General features: G+C 38.3%; 1 protein-coding gene across 3 annotated transcripts; it reads left to right on the top strand.

Moving 5' to 3' along the window:
• Positions 1-1,907: 1,907 nt before the first annotated feature.
• Positions 1,908-16,376, top strand: Dip-C (dipeptidase C). 3 transcript variants are annotated; one of them, XM_022792264.2, is made up of 8 exons: positions 1,908-2,255; positions 8,775-8,891; positions 10,046-10,183; positions 11,384-11,533; positions 11,913-12,071; positions 12,203-12,636; positions 12,812-13,022; positions 13,524-16,376. In XM_022792264.2, exons 2-8 carry the CDS (start codon positions 8,778-8,780, stop codon positions 13,770-13,772), a joined length of 1,455 nt encoding a protein of 484 aa, XP_022647999.1. In that variant the 5' UTR covers positions 1,908-2,255; positions 8,775-8,777; the 3' UTR covers positions 13,773-16,376. The 3 variants fall into 3 exon arrangements, with proteins under 3 accessions (XP_022647999.1, XP_086834859.1, XP_086834860.1); XM_086978733.1 differs by lacking the exon at positions 1,908-2,255 and adding an exon at positions 8,414-8,435; XM_086978734.1 differs by lacking the exons at positions 1,908-2,255; positions 8,775-8,891 and adding an exon at positions 10,942-11,059.
• The last annotated feature ends 993 nt before the right edge of the window (positions 16,377-17,369 follow it).

The raw sequence follows: 17,369 nt of genomic DNA, 5'->3' as shown, positions 1-17,369 counted from the left end.
GGGTAGTATTGGTAGTAACCGTGGTAACCAACAATGAGAAGCGGAACGTTCGGCACGTTTTGTGTCCCGCATCGCCGCACAATTGAAGCACTGATGTCGAGATTGTTCGAAACTTTGTCGCCCAGGGCCCGCTTAAAAAAGTAGAGAAACAGATGTGAGATATATAAAAAGACAGAAAAAAAAGAGAACGCAATGGATGGGCAGCGAGTAGAGGTTCGAGAAAACTCCCTCCACTTTATTTATTTAGCTAATTAAGAGAAAATGAAGAATTAACACATTCGGAAATCTACAAGGTGACGATGACAACAATGAACGATCGATCATGATAGCGATAGCCGCAGAGAAAACTGCGACGATAATAATAATGCACACGTATAGCTAGAGCGAGATGTAAAATCGAACTAACACAAACATATCATAGTTACTATTTTTGTGTAGATGGTTTTACGGCTCAAAACTATATATAGCACGGGCACGGTGGCGATCATATAAACTTACTTTCATTTCAAGTCGGTTAAATATATACATGTCAGTTCATATGATCATTACCGTCCACAAAACATGTTAAAAATTCACCATCGTTAATCCTGCCAGTTACGTTATCATTTGACGTTCGTTTGCACAATATAGAAAAGGTATCCTTTGCCTTGCCATAGCCGTCGGTCGGGCAAAGTAACTGATAGAAGTCATGGACTGCATATTTAGTTACAATGTAGTACATCATTCTACTTATAATTGTTTATTGCTTTCAATTAAAAAAAAAGCAACTTGGAGTTAACACCGCGCTATTCCGAGGGTCCGTGTTGGTATTTTGGCAGGCTATTTGTTCTTCGAAACTTCTCCTGTCTTTTGTAGACGAGTGAAGATGTATATAAGATATATGATGTAAGGATAGCTTTCTGTCTTGTTACGGTATTATGATCAAAAGCTCTAGAAGTTCACTGAAACACTATGGGGCTAATTGCCTTCTTCTGGACTATATCAACCCAAGAATGTATAGCTTTACGGAGCTAGATTAACTTTTTAGCTGCTGAAGCAATGCTGCCAGGACTTTTTGAAACACAATGAAATTTTAACAGGCAGTACGAAATTGAAATAGTTTCCATGCTTTTCCAGCAAAAAAACCGTGTCGGCGACATAACAAGATCGCATTAATAAAATACTTGTGACCTGCGCGGTAGAAAGAAACTTTGATATCATAGTTATATTGGGATCGAACACATTTTGAAAGCATAAAAGATAGCCATCTGTGTCACACAGCGCTGAGTGACAGTTCTAAAGTTCAAGTAGAGGAAAGATAATTATTCCGACTCACGGGTGTCTCAAATGGGCGGACACAGATTTCATAGCGATGAGCACCAGCAGCACAGGCTGAAAAGCTTCCGTTTGCATTGCAAGTTTAGCACTTAAATAAAATTGTCATCAGTAGTATATTTGATAATCCTAATTAGTACATTCGTACCAACAGCCTAGGCTGTGATGGCTTTGTTTCAATGACTGCTAGACTGGGCTCAACCCTTTCGTCGTGTTAGATAATAAATATGTTTCTCATGAAAAACGATGTTTATTGTTTATTTATTTCATCACACATGTCCCGTGGTTTTTAGTGATATTTATTTTATGTTTAGTTATAGTAGCTTGTATCACTGGAATGCATATTTGTTTCAATATAGAATTTTATTCAAATGAAGACGCTATTATACAAATCCTAACAAATAAGAACTTGAGCACCTTAGCAAATATCATCAGTGTGGTACAGCTAAAATGTTATGTTTTTCTAATGCTAATATTGTACTGTGTATTAACTTGATTTATGCTCTTTTTTTCAAATTTAAGTTGGCAAAAAACCAACCACTAGTCGCGCCTTTGCTTCAAAAATGCCACACACACGCCATTCAGGTTACTAGACACAAACACCGACCATCACCAGCTGGATGAGAATCGGTACACAGCGCTACGATAATCGTCCGTTTACGAAATAAAAGGCACTGATAGAGCTGTATGGTGTAGATTTGGGACGTATATTTAAAGGTTGTCTTTCAACTGTCTACATTTGAGGTGTCAGAATCCAGCTAGAAAGTTCGTGTTAATTTGTTTTTCTGCAGACAACTGTTGCGTTTCCGGTCATTGATTCAACTATTTGGGCGTCGACCGTTTGCGACGATAACGAGTGCTGCGTACTAGAAGATTGAGCGGAAACCTCTTTTACAGTTGATCCAACCCCTCCTCTCGCAAAAAGGAAAAAGTCTGCGCCGGTTAGAAGTTTTTCTCGTTTATAATAATTTCGTAATTAAACAAAAATCGTGGGACCATTTCTCCAATTGTTGGGCGGTGTATTGGAGGCTTAATCTGAATTAGACCCGCATTCAAATTTCGAGCACGATCACATGACGCTATGATAAATAAGAAGTCATTAGGTAGTTAGTCTTTATTTTAGGATAATTTTTATCAAGCGTCAGTGTAGGCATATTTTACTTCGCGCTTTCAGGGAAATTTGTGAACTGTTTTATCAAACATGAAGATACTGTGGTTTATTGTTTGCTATATACTTCAAAACAAAAACCGTCGGAGTCGTCTTAATATAACATAACTAAAATCCAATATTTCTGCATGATTCGGTTGTTGTAAGCTTTTCACTTAAATTTATAATTATAAGAACTCATACTTGAGTTCTTTCGCATATTGGCAAACAGCTGGTACGATTTAAGCACGTATTCCATCTTAGAGCTAGAAAATACTCGTTGAGAGTTATTTTCTTCGATAGCAGGTGTCGGAGGAAAAAAGTAGATTACGGTACTTGATCGAGTTTACATCTTAATGATGAACGACTGTCCCCTTCGCACCAAAAGAAGTGTGATACCAGCAAATAAACATTTAAATAATTTCATCGGAAATATCTTACAAGATTGTCCTAGCAGCATATGACTTGACAATTGCTAGCCTAGCAATATGGGAGAATCACAGAAGATTTCTTAGTGAAACCATTAGTAGCGAAGGGCGACAACTTTATACCTGCTCGAAAACAAGACCTTATACCAGAATGCGTCGCTTTATACAGTCGCTAACAAGCAATCGAATTGAATGACTGAGATTTACAGTTCCTTGTATATAAAGTTCTTGCATGTTTTCTTTGAATTTAATAACGGGTATGTTATGTGAGTTGAGAATGAGTATGTCTGTGTGTGTTACTCTCAGTTTAAACACAGTATTTTCTATACCTATTCCATTGAGGTCAAAAAGCTAACTAAATAAGTCGAATCAGGTTCGGCATGGATGGCAAGCACTCTGTAGTTTAGCGCGCCATTTGTAAGTGACTTACTACGCTTAGAAGGAAGTTTTCGATTCGACTAACGCACTCGACTCGATTTTTTGAGTTCAACAAAGATTGCCTTGGGTTAACTTCAAAAATAGATAGTTGCTGAGCGAAAAAAGGGCCTTAACATGCTTAGTTAGAACATACATTAGTTAAGAACGCAGATGTGCTCTTAACTACTACATATATTTAATCTGACCTTGACAATAAATGTGCGTCAGTGGCTATACAGGGCAAGACTTTCAAGTCTGGATTTTTGTTCTTGTCAATTGTTTATAAGACTGCAAACAAGACCCCACAATAAAATTTCTCGTATATGCTAAAGTATTATTTCTAGAGGGGACGTTTTGTCAACATGAGCGCCGTTCATCGCGATTACAGCTTTAATATGGGACCAATACTACCACTTGTAATTTTCAATATATTCCCTTTTCAATTTGTAAATAATTTAATAATAACTGTACATAAAATAATATTTGTTGGTGTAAACGGGTAACGATATTGCTCAAATACGCGACATATAAAAATCCCAGCGTAGCTAAATCTTGAGCTGATGTCGTGTCAGAAGTTCCAAAAATGCGAAAACTTGCAACGATCAAAAGCCCTAGGAGGTGTAAAAAATCTTAAAAAAGAATTGTTGGAGCTTATCTGGGGTAACCCATTTGGCAGTGAATATATTTTTTTTACTCAAGATGGCCATTAGCTTCTACATAAGAAATCCAGGTATATTAAAATCGCTTTCAAGCCACTTTGAGGAATCTTTGAGCCTTTCAAATTTAAACTCTGTAAAGAACCTTCCGGTTGGCCTTATGAAAACCTTTTTCGGATTCTTCGGCAGCCGCATGATAACTAAAGGTAACAAAAATCATTGATTTCGGGTAAAAAGAAGTTTTTAATTTTGGTGGGAGTTCGTCCTGTATAAGGAAGATTGCATAATAGATAATCTTCATTCACATTTCAAAAGCAATATATTGTTTTTTGCGGTCACAAGTTTTCTCTTTTGTTTCAGAAAGAACTGGCATTTTTCTAATGCCACTAGTAATGGGTGAACGCATGCCCGCTGTAATAAACAGCCCGCTAGAGTTTATTTGAATTCGAATAACTTAGTAGTGTTAGTAGGCCTCTCCCGTCTACCTCCTAACAACCAAGCTAAATTAATTTATTCTAATTTCGTCTAAAGTGATCGACCGGAGGAGCTATTAGAGCTCGGATCGGAGTCGGCGAGATCAGCAATGTTCTGTACTGTAATGAAAAAAGATCAAATCGATTGTCTAATGATCGGCTATGGAGCGAGAATGATCAGATGACCAGAGGGTGCATACTATTTCGAAATAGTGAAATAGAATTCGTGCAAAGCCTTTGTGATTACTTTTAAGTCGATTTTTCAGGGGAAGAAATCAGTTCATTAGAACGCTTTCTTGCCGCGACGAGTATAAAAGTGAGATCGCGGGTTGGCCACGATCTCAGTAAAGCGTAGAAGCTCTTATCGCCTACCGTTCCGCTTGTTCCCTAGAGTTTTTGCTCTAACATCGATCGAGTTTGAGCCGAAGGCGGTCAAGTAAAACTGTGTCTTGAATACTCTTAGAGGTTTTTGTCTACCCATCAGTTGCGTGTGTAGTACGCCGCTAGTTCAGAAAGCGCGTTTCATGTAAACCTCCAGTATGTATTAATTTTGTGTACTTTTTCACGTGAATGTGAACATTTCCGACGAGGTGAGGAAAATGCCTGCAAATTGTCTTTCAAAGGTGCTGTTGAGGCCAGCTAGCAACCAGCGTTACTATTTCCAAGTCCTTTTATGAATAATCGAGCAGAAACAAATTCAGTGATGGAGAAAAGTAAGCGCATAAATCCTGTACCTTTTCCAGTATTCTCTTTAAACTAATAAATACTCCTGTAACGCAATAAGTTTTGTGAAGTTTGGTGATTTACCATTACATATGTATACGTGTTATATATATTATATATCAATTCTGGCTCGATCGCACAATTTTCTTCTGCATCCTCTTGACGCTCTGAGGAAAATTAATTTAGGAAAATTCGTAAAAGAAGCGCTTGACTTAAAAAAGACAGTTTTCTGAACGACAAGTGTCGGCCTTTCTATTTTCAATTTCGAATGATTCATATGTATATATATATATACATACATATATACAGTGTAAACAAAATAGGCTGACAATACTTCAGCGTGCAAAAACTACGGTGTCGAAATACACTAAACTCTGCCTAAAGATGTAAAGCAGGTTTTTTAGTCACACACAACTTAACGAAAACGAACTGTATCGGCTTGATAGCAACTTTTCCGTGCTGAAATGATTTTTGCAGGAACGAATGAGAGATTTACGTAACATTAAACTGTAAGTTTCATTTTTCGAGCTATGCATCCATTTTTGATGATATTAAAGTATCTTACGCAGGAAATTCTCGTGTGAATTCGTGGAAATATGGATGTTTTTATTATACTCGCTTCATTGGTTTCACAAGCGGCTTGATCTCTATACAGAATTTTAAAAGTCAAGATCACCTTTAGAGATAAATATAGTGACTACAAAAAGATAACATATCAAGGGCTAAATTGCAATGAGAGAATTACATGATTGATAGAAGAAAAATGACATCTACAACAGGACACAGGATAATTAGAACGTGATAGTTAAATATTTAGGTGTTTTGAGTTTCATATTCGATCCTATTGTCTTTAAGTATTGGTTTAGACGGTCAGGTCGCGCAAGGACAAAGCCATGCGTTTGAGCTTTGTTTTGAACCTAGGCCACCTCGAATCGAACAACAGTGGAAGCTGTATCGAGCTTACTGAAGACCTCGCGTTCAGAATTCAGGATTATACCAACAACTCTAGGTTGCAGTGCTTAATCGATTGGGAAAAGTAAAATCAGAAAAGAAAATACGTCTCAGCTACTCTCTTTCTTACTTTGAAATATGGTTGTGAAAGGCTTGATAGATCATGCCAAGGGACGGGTATAACGAAACATGCAATGCTCACCCAATTTAAGTGAGGATCAAAAGTAGAATGTTTATTTACGATATCACCGACTCAAAAATGAGTGAATTGACCTTAATAATTTCGACCAGTTGATGTGTTTCGATTTTAGAAACATGTATAGGAGATGACAACTTTTACTTCAAACCAAGTATGTAGATCAGAATCATTTTGATGATAATAGACTTTGCGTAAAGTGTATAGGTAGCATATATCATCTTTAAATAGGCAAAATACAGTGTTCATTATACTAAATTAATGCTATATTTTTTTACAATATAAAAAAAAATATTTCATCCACTAATTGGAATTTTTCTTAAACAAAATGCATCTTAACATTCTACGCCGTTTGTATATATGGTGGTGTATAGATGGTATCAATAAGCTATCACTTCACATGTAAGACGATTAAAATGGAATATCAATTCTTTATATTTGCCACCAAGAACTGTGGCTTCGCCCAATACAGAGCAGTGACAAATTATGAACCGAAGGGGACTCGTTTTCTTTTTAATGAAACTTTGCTTCAAAATTAATATACCACTCATGAGCTTCATATTTCTTAGTCGTTTATGAACTGTAAGCACATTTCAATGTATTTGCACCCACATGATAAACCAGGCTTCTATAATAGTGCCCTTGCCTATATTCAGCTAAAACAAAGGAACCTTTTAATTTCTTCAAGAGATCATCAGTTTTTTCGAGAGAAGCTTCTTGTCTCTTTAGCTCCTATCTACGTTGGTGAAGATTTATTTAACGCGTCTATTTGTAACTTATAGAGTTGTGCATCAATAATTAAAGTAAACCTCCTTTTCAGAAGGATTTTGATGCACAACAATAAAACAGTTATGGTTCCGACTTTTCTTTTAGTTTAAGTTAATAATATACATGAAAAGCCGCAGAGTTTCAGCTCCCACAAAATAAGTGTGGAAAATATAAAGAACATTAAGTGTACAACGTTGAGCCGTACATTCAAATTTACGTTCTGTCGAACGGATATTATCCAACGATTATATTACCATTGTCATTTTTGATGGCCTTTCAAAAGTTAAGGTACGCACTACTTTGTCGATACGTGGCAGAAAAATTACCTATTTCTTAATGCCTATCAAATCTGACTTAGCGTCTATCGAGAGTTTATCATCAAGCTTTGATAAACTGACTACAAAATGCCGTTGTTATGATATCGTGCCCATTTTTCAACTGGATTATAATACCCACGCTACCTAATGTAAGCTTTTTTTTTATTTACAAAGCAGATAATGAATTAGCTCGACAAATTCACTTTCTCAGAAGTGTTGAGCGTGTAGTCAAATCTTCTTGAACCATGTGACCTTCCTACTCTAAGCCCAGGACGTTTATACTATGTCAAAACGATTTAGGGAGTCTTCTTCAGGTGACCGGTACACTTCTAGGAGCTTGCCAAATAGTAAACTTCACCAATGAATTATCGACCGCAGTATTTACTGATGCGAACAAAAGCTAGGCAAACTGGTGCGTTGCAACGCATTTTTAAAAGAGCAGAGTAATTTCCTGAGTATTCAATAGGGGTGTTGTGGAAAGATGTTCTTCTTTCCAAACGCGCCATGAAATATTTGTATCTTCAAAGATTTCATGGCGCGTTTAATCGCCGGCGTACGTCTGTAATGTATGAAAGGTCGGATGGAGTTTTCGATCGCTGAATTTATTAATGTCAATTTAATGTATTTGGACAGTTTAGCTGCGCTCGGAATCGTATTCCATATTCACCAATTATGATGTTGCATGCTCGATTGCAATTCTACTATGTCATGAAAAATTGCTGGTCAGAGCCATAACTATTGACGTCAGTATGAAATTTCGTATACGTATTTTGAGATCCGGTTGGCTAAGAACCAATTAAACTGAGCAGACGCTCATTTAATAGCCTATATCTAACTTTCTGAATACTTATCCTGTTAGTTATCGTAAGCTTAGTACAATCCGTCTGGATGAGGCCGATTCGTTGCAGGCGGATCTCTAGTCAAATTAACCAGCTCCTATTCCTAGCGAATGTATTTATCGGTGTTAATCACTTACGCGTGTGACTAGCAAAGTGATATAAGTTGACTTATTCCGTTCCGCCGTGATAGGCGGCTCGTGAACGTGGTGCGTATCGGAGAAGGGCTTAGGGGAGGCCCGTTATTGTAGAGAATAGTAGCATAACTAGCTTGAGTCACAACTGGCGAATGCGTTAGCCACTGACTATTTGAAAGCTATAATACTAACGGTAACATGCAATAGATGTCTGAAGAAAAATTCAAATCACTACGATCTAGCAAGAGCTCTCGCATTGTATATACATTTACGAACATGGACGCTGTACCGAATATATGATACTAAAAATACGCAGTTAACTATAGTGGTTAAGCACATTCGCTTCACTCATCTTTCTAATAGGTACTTTGTTCGAGACTAACGCTAACAGCCATTTTACTTCCTTATTAGGAGATGGAACCGGCATTCTTTCGGGGTCTCAAAACCCTTCAGGTCCCCATGACTTTGTATCTAAAGAATCGGCAACGGCTGAGTGCGCGTTTGCTCGCAAAGCCTTACGTGATACAGGTAGGTTTATCTTACCGTCCGTCGCTAGACGCTATTGCTCATTGCCTTGTTCAGTAACATTTTATGCTGACTTTTGTTATCAGCGTTATCAATATCTTCCTGCAGAATTTTCACTAGTACTAATTGGTGTGGTGGGTAAGCCTATACTAAAAGCTACTTCATTATATTTATTTTGAACATCTTTTAAATAAAAACAGTGAGCGAGCCGATTTTGCTCTGCTGAGACTTTTTTAGATCCTTGCTAGGTCATACGTGGTGCAGTCATGCACTGGATTCAATTCTGTGTAGCAAAACGGCCACAAGGCCTGGTTTTCAAACTTGGTCAGCAAGCCCGCTCCACTGCTGCGCTGATTTGCCCGTATGAAGGCATGCATCATTTTGATGGAAAACGTTTAGTCTACATGGTAATCTTGGAAACTTATACCGTCGTTCTTAGAACGTTCTCATAAGCCTTTTCGTTATTGAATGCGCTTTTTTGCAAGACGTATGGCGGTGTTTTCTGGATACAACGCTCGGAGCGCGTTCGTGGAAGCTCAGGAGTACTTTCTTCAGAAAGCTGACCTGATTGCTTTCAGTGCAGTCCGAGCTATTGATTTACCACCATGTTAAATTTAGCCGCTAGACAAAACGCAGTATTGTCAAAGACGCACTCTTGAACATTCTCTCAAGTAGTTTTAGAGTCCGTACGATGCGTTTCCTGTCGCGTTTCTTACCCTGTAGACATGAAACACAAGCTAATCTTTGCCGTTTTTCAAAGACGAAGTGTCTAAATCCGCCATGATGAGTGTAGGTTTATTTTAAAAATACAGGCAGTCATTTTTGTAGCAAGACTAGCGAATAATGAAAACATAAGTTCATTGCAATAAAAAACCCTCCAATGTGCGTGTTCTTTATGTGCAACTGTCTCAGGACAAAAGGGGAACCTAGGAAACTAATTTATCCGTGATTTTACGTACATCAACGCGTAGTATAGAATTTTACTGCTATTATGAGTCGCAAAATTTTAGATAGTTGTAAGCGTATTTAGGGTTGTCTGTCATTTTCAGGAAGAAGTGTTTTCTTTGGATAAAGTGTTGAGCTGAGGTTTCAGCTTTGTTGGTTATGATATAGATGAATCTAACAGCATCATTCATGATGCTTGTCTTTGTTTGCAGGAAAAATCGTTTGTACTACTGAAGGGCGGTGAATCTTCATTTTTGTACTGCACGGATAGGGAAAATCTCTTCCGTCAAGAGTCATTCTTCCATTGGGCGTTCGGTGCCGAAGAGCCCGATTGCCTCGGTGCAGTCGAGGTCCGTAGCAGTAATCTCCTTGGTTTTCTCTCAATATCGGCCGTAACAGATAGCTTCTAACTTGTGAAAGCTACACAGGAATGGGATCGTCGTTTTATTTGTTTACACTAAGTACACCTCCTCACTAACGGCAGTAAAAAATGTTGAGAACTGGCCTGGAAGACCAGTTTCCGACAGCAAGATTAAATCTAGTAACAGTACATATATCTAAAGCATATTATCTGTGTATATAACTTGTGTCCGAGAAACAGCGCAGTCGTAGCGCTCCGTGTTTCGTATTTTAATTTCTGCTTTGATAATTTATAAAAAGTTGAAGTTGGAGTGCTTGTATTATTTACATATAAGGTACCTGATAAGGTTGAAAACAAATTACGATAATATTACAGTAATAACATTACGAAATGAGCTATAATGCCGGCTACTGTTATTATAACGGCATTTAACTAACGCTATCATGTGAATGATCTTCGCCGGAGTCACATATAATTTATTTTTTATTTATGTTCTTTGTTTATTTATTTATAGATTTTTTAAAAATTTGTATTTATTATTACTCTTATTTATTTCATTATAGATATAATTCAATGCCATTTGTATGATTATATTGTATTCTGTTCAACGAGACGCGAAACGGATTTTTTAGCTTTTAAACTGTCATGTAACTACTATTAGTTATTTTATGGCTCGGTGCTTAGAATACCGCTGTACCAAGAAGCACTATATGGATAATTCTTCTTTTACCTTAAATTTCCTTATAGGAAAATAGCGAGTGTAAACATGTATATCATTAGAAGTGGTGATAAAGCTCTAAAGCTTAATTTGATTCCTGCCTTCAAGACCATTCCAAATAATCACTATGAAGAGCAGAGCCTTACGGTGGGTCATGTAGTCGTTAGCTAGTCTAATACGAAGTATGCAAACAACTACTGCTATTACCATATTATCCTTACTGCGTGAGAAAAATATTATTTAGGTTTGAAAAAAAAGATTTGTTCGATTGAAGGCTGAAAAGACTTTCGAAATCTTTGGCGTGATCCAGTAGAAAGTCAGGCATTATTAAATGGCGCAGATCAAAGCTATTACCAGAAAAGCCAAAGTATTTTTCTGATTGAAGATAGTTCAAGTTATCAAAAATGGAATTGTAATAATGTATAGTCTAAGTGAATGTTTTATTTTAATAAATACTTTTTATTATTATAGGTAAAGACCGGTCGATCAGTTCTATTTGTACCACGTCGGCCTTGCGAATACGCCGTCTGGTTGGGACATATTCTTTCTACGGAAGAATTCAAAGCGAAATATGGTACTGATGAAGTGCGTTACACAGACGAAATTGTCGCGTTCTTCAAGGTTCGGCAGATCTTCATTTTGATGGATCGAAAGTTGGCAGAATTATTATGCACACATCATATGTATGCGTGCATTATAGACATATCTACGATTCAAGCAGATATATAGATATATCTTTTCAAACGATTTCATTATAATTCGATTGCCGACTTGGTTGTAAGCTGTTATACACAAGATGGTGCCACAATTGCTTCGACGCTGTCTTCCTTCTCTATAGCACCGAACAGTATTACAAGGATTTCAGTTAACAGCAGCACTGAGTGAATTTTGCACCAAATCCTTAGGTGCGGTAACCCTTCGCTTTTGAGATCGATTGCAGGTAGCTCTAATGATAGAAAGGGAAAAGTATGATTTCCAAACCATATTTTATCCATTTCAGGAAAAGGACGCTCAGATGATCTACTTACTTGAAGGTGTCAATTCCGACTCTAAATTAAAGACGGCGGCAGCAACTTTCAACGACATCGATCAATTCAAAACAGACCGTTCGCTCCTTTATAACGAGATTTGCGAACTTCGTGTGATTAAAACCCCTGAGGTATAAGACGTTGCAGCGTCAGGGTCAATAACTCTTTAAATGTTTGTTGTTTTTTTTTAGTGGCCAGTGTGTTATTCGGTCTAGCACGTTATATACAAGTCTATTTTCTTAAATTTACGTTGTGGCTATAGGAAGTAGCGGTAATCCGGTATGCCAACGAGGTGAGCTCTGAAGCCCATAAAAAGGTGATGCGAACTGTTCGACCTGGCATGAAGGAATACCAACTGGAAAGTCTCTTTTTGCACCACTGCTACTCAGAAGGTGGCGCCCGTCACGTGTGCTACACCTGTATCGCAGCTACTGGAGAAAACAGTGCTGTCCTCCACTATGGACACGCAGGTGCACCCAATACGCGGACGCTACATGAAGGAGATATGTGCCTCTTTGATATGGGCTGTGAGTACAGCTGCTATTGCTCGGATATTACCTGCTCGTTCCCCGTCAGCGGGAAGTTCAGTGACAAACAGCGGCTAATATACCAGGCGGTGTACCATGCAAACAAGGCTGTGATGAAAGCAGTCAAACCCGGAGTTAGTTGGATAGACATGCATCTCCTTGCAGAAAGGTGATGAAGGATGCTCTTTGTTACTGCCCACTGTCTCTGTAAAACAAAAACTAAAACACTATGAGGTTTTTCCTTTAAATCAGTGCCAAATGTATAGAAGCACATATTAATAAGAAACGGTGCCTATATCTTCTACTTTATGCGAACATCCGTATCAATTTTGGCAATATCACAGGAAAATCTTAGGTGACCTTATCGCTGGCGGATTGCTACAAGGAGATTTGGAAGCCATGATGTCGGCTCGTCTGGGGGCCGTGTTCATGCCGCACGGTTTAGGCCACTTGATAGGCTGCGATGTCCATGACGTGGGCGGTTACCTCGATACGTGTCCAAAACGACCGGATCAAAAGGGATTAAGGAATCTACGTACAGCACGAACATTGCAGGTGCGTCAACTTCACTTTAACCCGGAGCAAACGGGCGCCAACTCAATATCTGTTGCGTCTTTAGAACTAATGGTAGTTAGGACATGTTGTGCGGTGATCCGATAGCGCAACTGGTTAGGACCGAGAAAGAAATTATTCAATTTGAAGCACGCCTCGTGCACAAAAAAGTGAGGCGCTAAACATCTAGAGATGCTTGCCAAAAGCCTTGCTGAAACTATGTTCAGCTTTCTCTTTGAAATAACGTGCCAGTCATTTCTATATGAAAACAGGAATTCCAATGCGATTGGAGTATTTTTCAACCTTTTATAGTACTAAATCTTTTGTGCTTGATGCTCAGTAGTTACTAAGATCTCCACAGTTCCGAAACTTATGTAAATTTCATATTTCTTTTTTGGGCATAACAAGATCGGTATCTACTTTTAGTAGTTAGAGAATAAGCGAAGGTGTTACGCATAGGCTGCAGAGGATCAATTGCTCATGCTTACGCTTTAATTTTTGCAGGAGAATATGGTTCTAACCATTGAGCCCGGCTGTTACTTCATCGATTGTCTGCTCGATCAGGCTTTTAAGGATCCTGCTCAGGTTCAGTTTCTTGTGCCCGATAAGATAGCGGAATTCCGAGGTTTTGGAGGAGTTCGCATCGAGGATAACGTTGTAATCACGGCTACGGGCTGTGAAAACCTCACAAAGGTTCCACGCACTATTTCGGAAATTGAGTCCTATATCTCTGGCGTGCAAACCGAGACCTAGGAGCCGCCGGCGGCCAGCGACAGTAATAAAGTTTAAAACGAAATATAATTGTCCATTCAAAATTCACGTCCGTCATTGTTATGGCACGAACATGGATGGTGTAGTAGGCTAATTTAGACCTTCTTCTGCAGTCGTTGTCTGAAGTGGTAGGCATTCGCATTAAAAACTTTTATTTGCTGAACAACGTGAGTTCCATACGCTTAGGCTTGTATAAACAAGATTTTATGATTATCTTGTTTCCATTTCAAACGTGATAAATCACCCTTATGTTTAGAGATGAGAGGCAATGAGCTCGTGGTGGATACCCACCAATAGCAGACTTAAGTAAGTGTAGAGACATGTGGAAATATTCACTCAGCGTTAATATGGTGCCGTAGTAAGATGTCATTCCAGCGTTTAGGTCAATCAGGTATTGACATAGACCTTTTTTGTCCTGTGAACTTTGTTTTATAAGTTTTAGAAATTTGATTACTCATATGAAAGGTCTAGCATTTGTATGATCAAAACGCTTATACGAAACGCAATTTGATGTAAATGAAATTAAATTTAACATGCAAAGCTTGTTTATAAAGATACCCATCAGGATATTATAATGCCAACCTACAATTGTAGTTTATTGTGACGTTAATTTGGAATACCTTTGGATAATTTGGAATAATTTGGAATCAAATATGACAAGTGAAGTATATTTTGTTTTAATGCTAAACAATTGCGTATGGATAGGTCAATGAAATCTGATTTTCAAAAAAAAAATATATTAAAATGAACTAGAAAGCCACCATAGCATTCATTTTGTAACATTTCCCATGTATACGAACAGATATCAGACGCCGTGTGTTCGACAAATAGTGCTACAAGAGAGAGAGAGAGAGAAAGCAAGGAGGTGCGCGGGTGGCTTGTAACGGAGAACGCGTAGGAGAGGGGATTTCAGCTTTCCGATAGTAAGTTGACATGGAAAATATGAGTGCCGCGATAAAATAACTTGCTGTGCAAAATACTGTGGATTGTGTTAAAGCGGTCGAGTGGAGAATGTAGAGGAAGCAGCTCGAATCGCCTTGTTCAAGTTGTCCATCACGTGGCCTAGCCAGAGGTGTAGCAACGGCGCTGCTTTGCTTTAGGATTTCCGTTTTTTCACATCGTCAACTAAGACAGCCACCGGCCGTTGAGTAGAAGAAGTGGAGATTGGGTCCACTGATCTAAATGCGTTTAGGAAGTGCGAAAACTCTGATCGGTCACTTATCGCTAAAAAATGACATTGGACCAAATAATAGGTCTTGGTTCAACATTCTACAGCAGGCAGTGGCAAGTTCAATTTCTGACAAAATCGAGTTGACACGGCGAAAAAACACAAAATCTTCATCAATACCTCCTTTTGGTCAACTTTTGAAAAATTTTCAGGAAATGGTGATATCTAGTCGAACAGTTAGTCGTGCCTCACTATTATATGCTAGCTGAGCTGTGCGTCTAACCATTGTAGACTAACACAGGCCATTTCTCCTTTATTTTACGAAAATAAGATACCCAAAGCAGAATGAGCCGATATTAGCCATCATACTCTGATAACTTTTGTAAGTACATCTTACATAGCCTTTGCGCAGCTGTCTAGGCTGGACCTTTTGCGGTGTCGGAAAAGAAGAAAGGAAGAATGAAAGAAAAAGGAAAAGAGGCCTCGGAAAAGTGCCTGTCTCTCTCTCTCGGAAAAGTGATCAGTTTTCATAGTCGGATGTGCACTCAACGAAAAAGCATACTCTTCTCGATTAATCGGCCTAGTATCAGCATCCCATAGACGTTCGTGTCCAGTCTGCCATGACAATGATATGTCTTCAGTTAGTAAAACTAGTCGAGGATGTTTTTAAAAAATGAAATATATATATATATATATATATATATTGTATGGTAGTCCCCAAAACTGAAGACAGCTAGTGTTTCGTCTAGGCTAGAATTTCGCGAAATGAAGGTATCGCTGTGTCGTTTGTTGTAGCACCCTGCATTACCGATTAAGCTTCCTCCTTATCTTTCTTTTCTGTGAGCGCGGATCGCAACAAAAAACGACTTATACATATACATATATATATATATATATATATAGCTACTGCTCTCATTTATTTGACGCTTCTTAATTCCTTATCTAACCATAAACATGATTCGTCCTAATCCATTGTTCTGGGACTAATGCTCTACTAAGTAGATTAGAAACCCCATTTCACGCGATCATTCTATAAAACCTTTAAAACAAATTGTCGACTTGACTCCAACGAAACGATACGCCATTTGAGTAAATCAGAATCAGGATATACAAATTACACATTCTACATTTTACCTGAACTCGTTGTCGATATTTTTGATATTCACTTCTGAATATGATTTGGCGTACGCAAACAAGCCCCGTTCGTTTTCTTGAGACGCTTTATGCAACGCTGCTCAAGCTTAGTTTTAGATTTGACAAAGCAATTTCACTCTACCGTGAGCTAATAAGTGTAGAGCTCGACCCCGACACGTGGACCTTATACCCTTCATAGGAGCCACAGTAACTTGTGAACGGTTCTATGAAATTACATAATCTAGCTGTCTCACAAATAAAGTGATGGACATTGATTTTCCGTATATCTATGCATACCTATGTTCTAACTATGGAGAAGTAGAAGAAAAATATCAACATTGATAATACCATAGGGGCTTCCTTCTCTGACCATGTTTTCTGACGTTTGTCTGAGTTTAAAATTATATTTAGATATTTTCTCCGTTATCACAACGAGTCTCATTGCTAGACATATCAATAGAATTTACTTTGCCGAGCGCAGTCAGACATCTCATATATGTAAACTATTAACACAGTATCATAAGATCAGCGTAGATATAAAAATATTAGGACACTTTCGTGTCATATAGATTGTACCAAAATAGTTGAATAGATGAATGTAAGTAATTTTTAAAACCCCTTAAAGATGATAACGGGGACAATGATATCTATTACACCAGTTTTCTCCGAATCTACAGCATCTATATATGTCATCAAAATCAAAAAAGTCTGTTCCCTGTGGAGTTTATGATGGAACCCATGCACGACAGAGCGAGTCACGACATGTCATTTAGGCCGTTTCATCCTCTTTCATGCACTGATTTTCATCGCAACCCTATCAATGTACTCAAATTGTTGCTCATAATCAGTTTTAAGGTTAGTCTTGAAGGCTTGTGTTGCCGGGAGCGTAAAATGGCGACCAGTGGCGTGCAGTTATATTACTTTTTCAGAAGGGAGGCCGACGACTAGGTGCGATTTGATTGTGCATGCAGCCACCACTGCTTTCCCAGAGGTTTTTCTTATAGCTTGGTAAAACTCCTGTCCTCGACAGAGATCAGTAACTTCCAATATGGAAACTAGTCGACGTTAGTAAGAGGTGATTTGGCGAGGTTTGCAATGTTAGTGGCCGCTGCTTTGCCTTCTCTCTTTTTTAAACATTACGGCCTCTGCCTCAATCAGATTTACCCTTCGTGCCACCGTATATGTCGCATGAAGCCGGGTTAACGTACCCTAAGCCTGCTACACTTGTTAAACACGTTCATAGAGACCTTTGTGAAGATCAGCGCGAACCTAAGCTT

This window comes from Varroa destructor, unplaced genomic scaffold, assembly GCF_002443255.2.
Source record: "Varroa destructor unplaced genomic scaffold, Vdes_3.0 BEIS01000002.1, whole genome shotgun sequence".
Lineage (NCBI taxonomy): Eukaryota > Metazoa > Arthropoda > Arachnida > Mesostigmata > Varroidae > Varroa > Varroa destructor.
The sequence above is the reverse complement of the archived record's forward strand: the minus strand, read 5'-3'. Positions and strand labels throughout refer to the sequence as shown.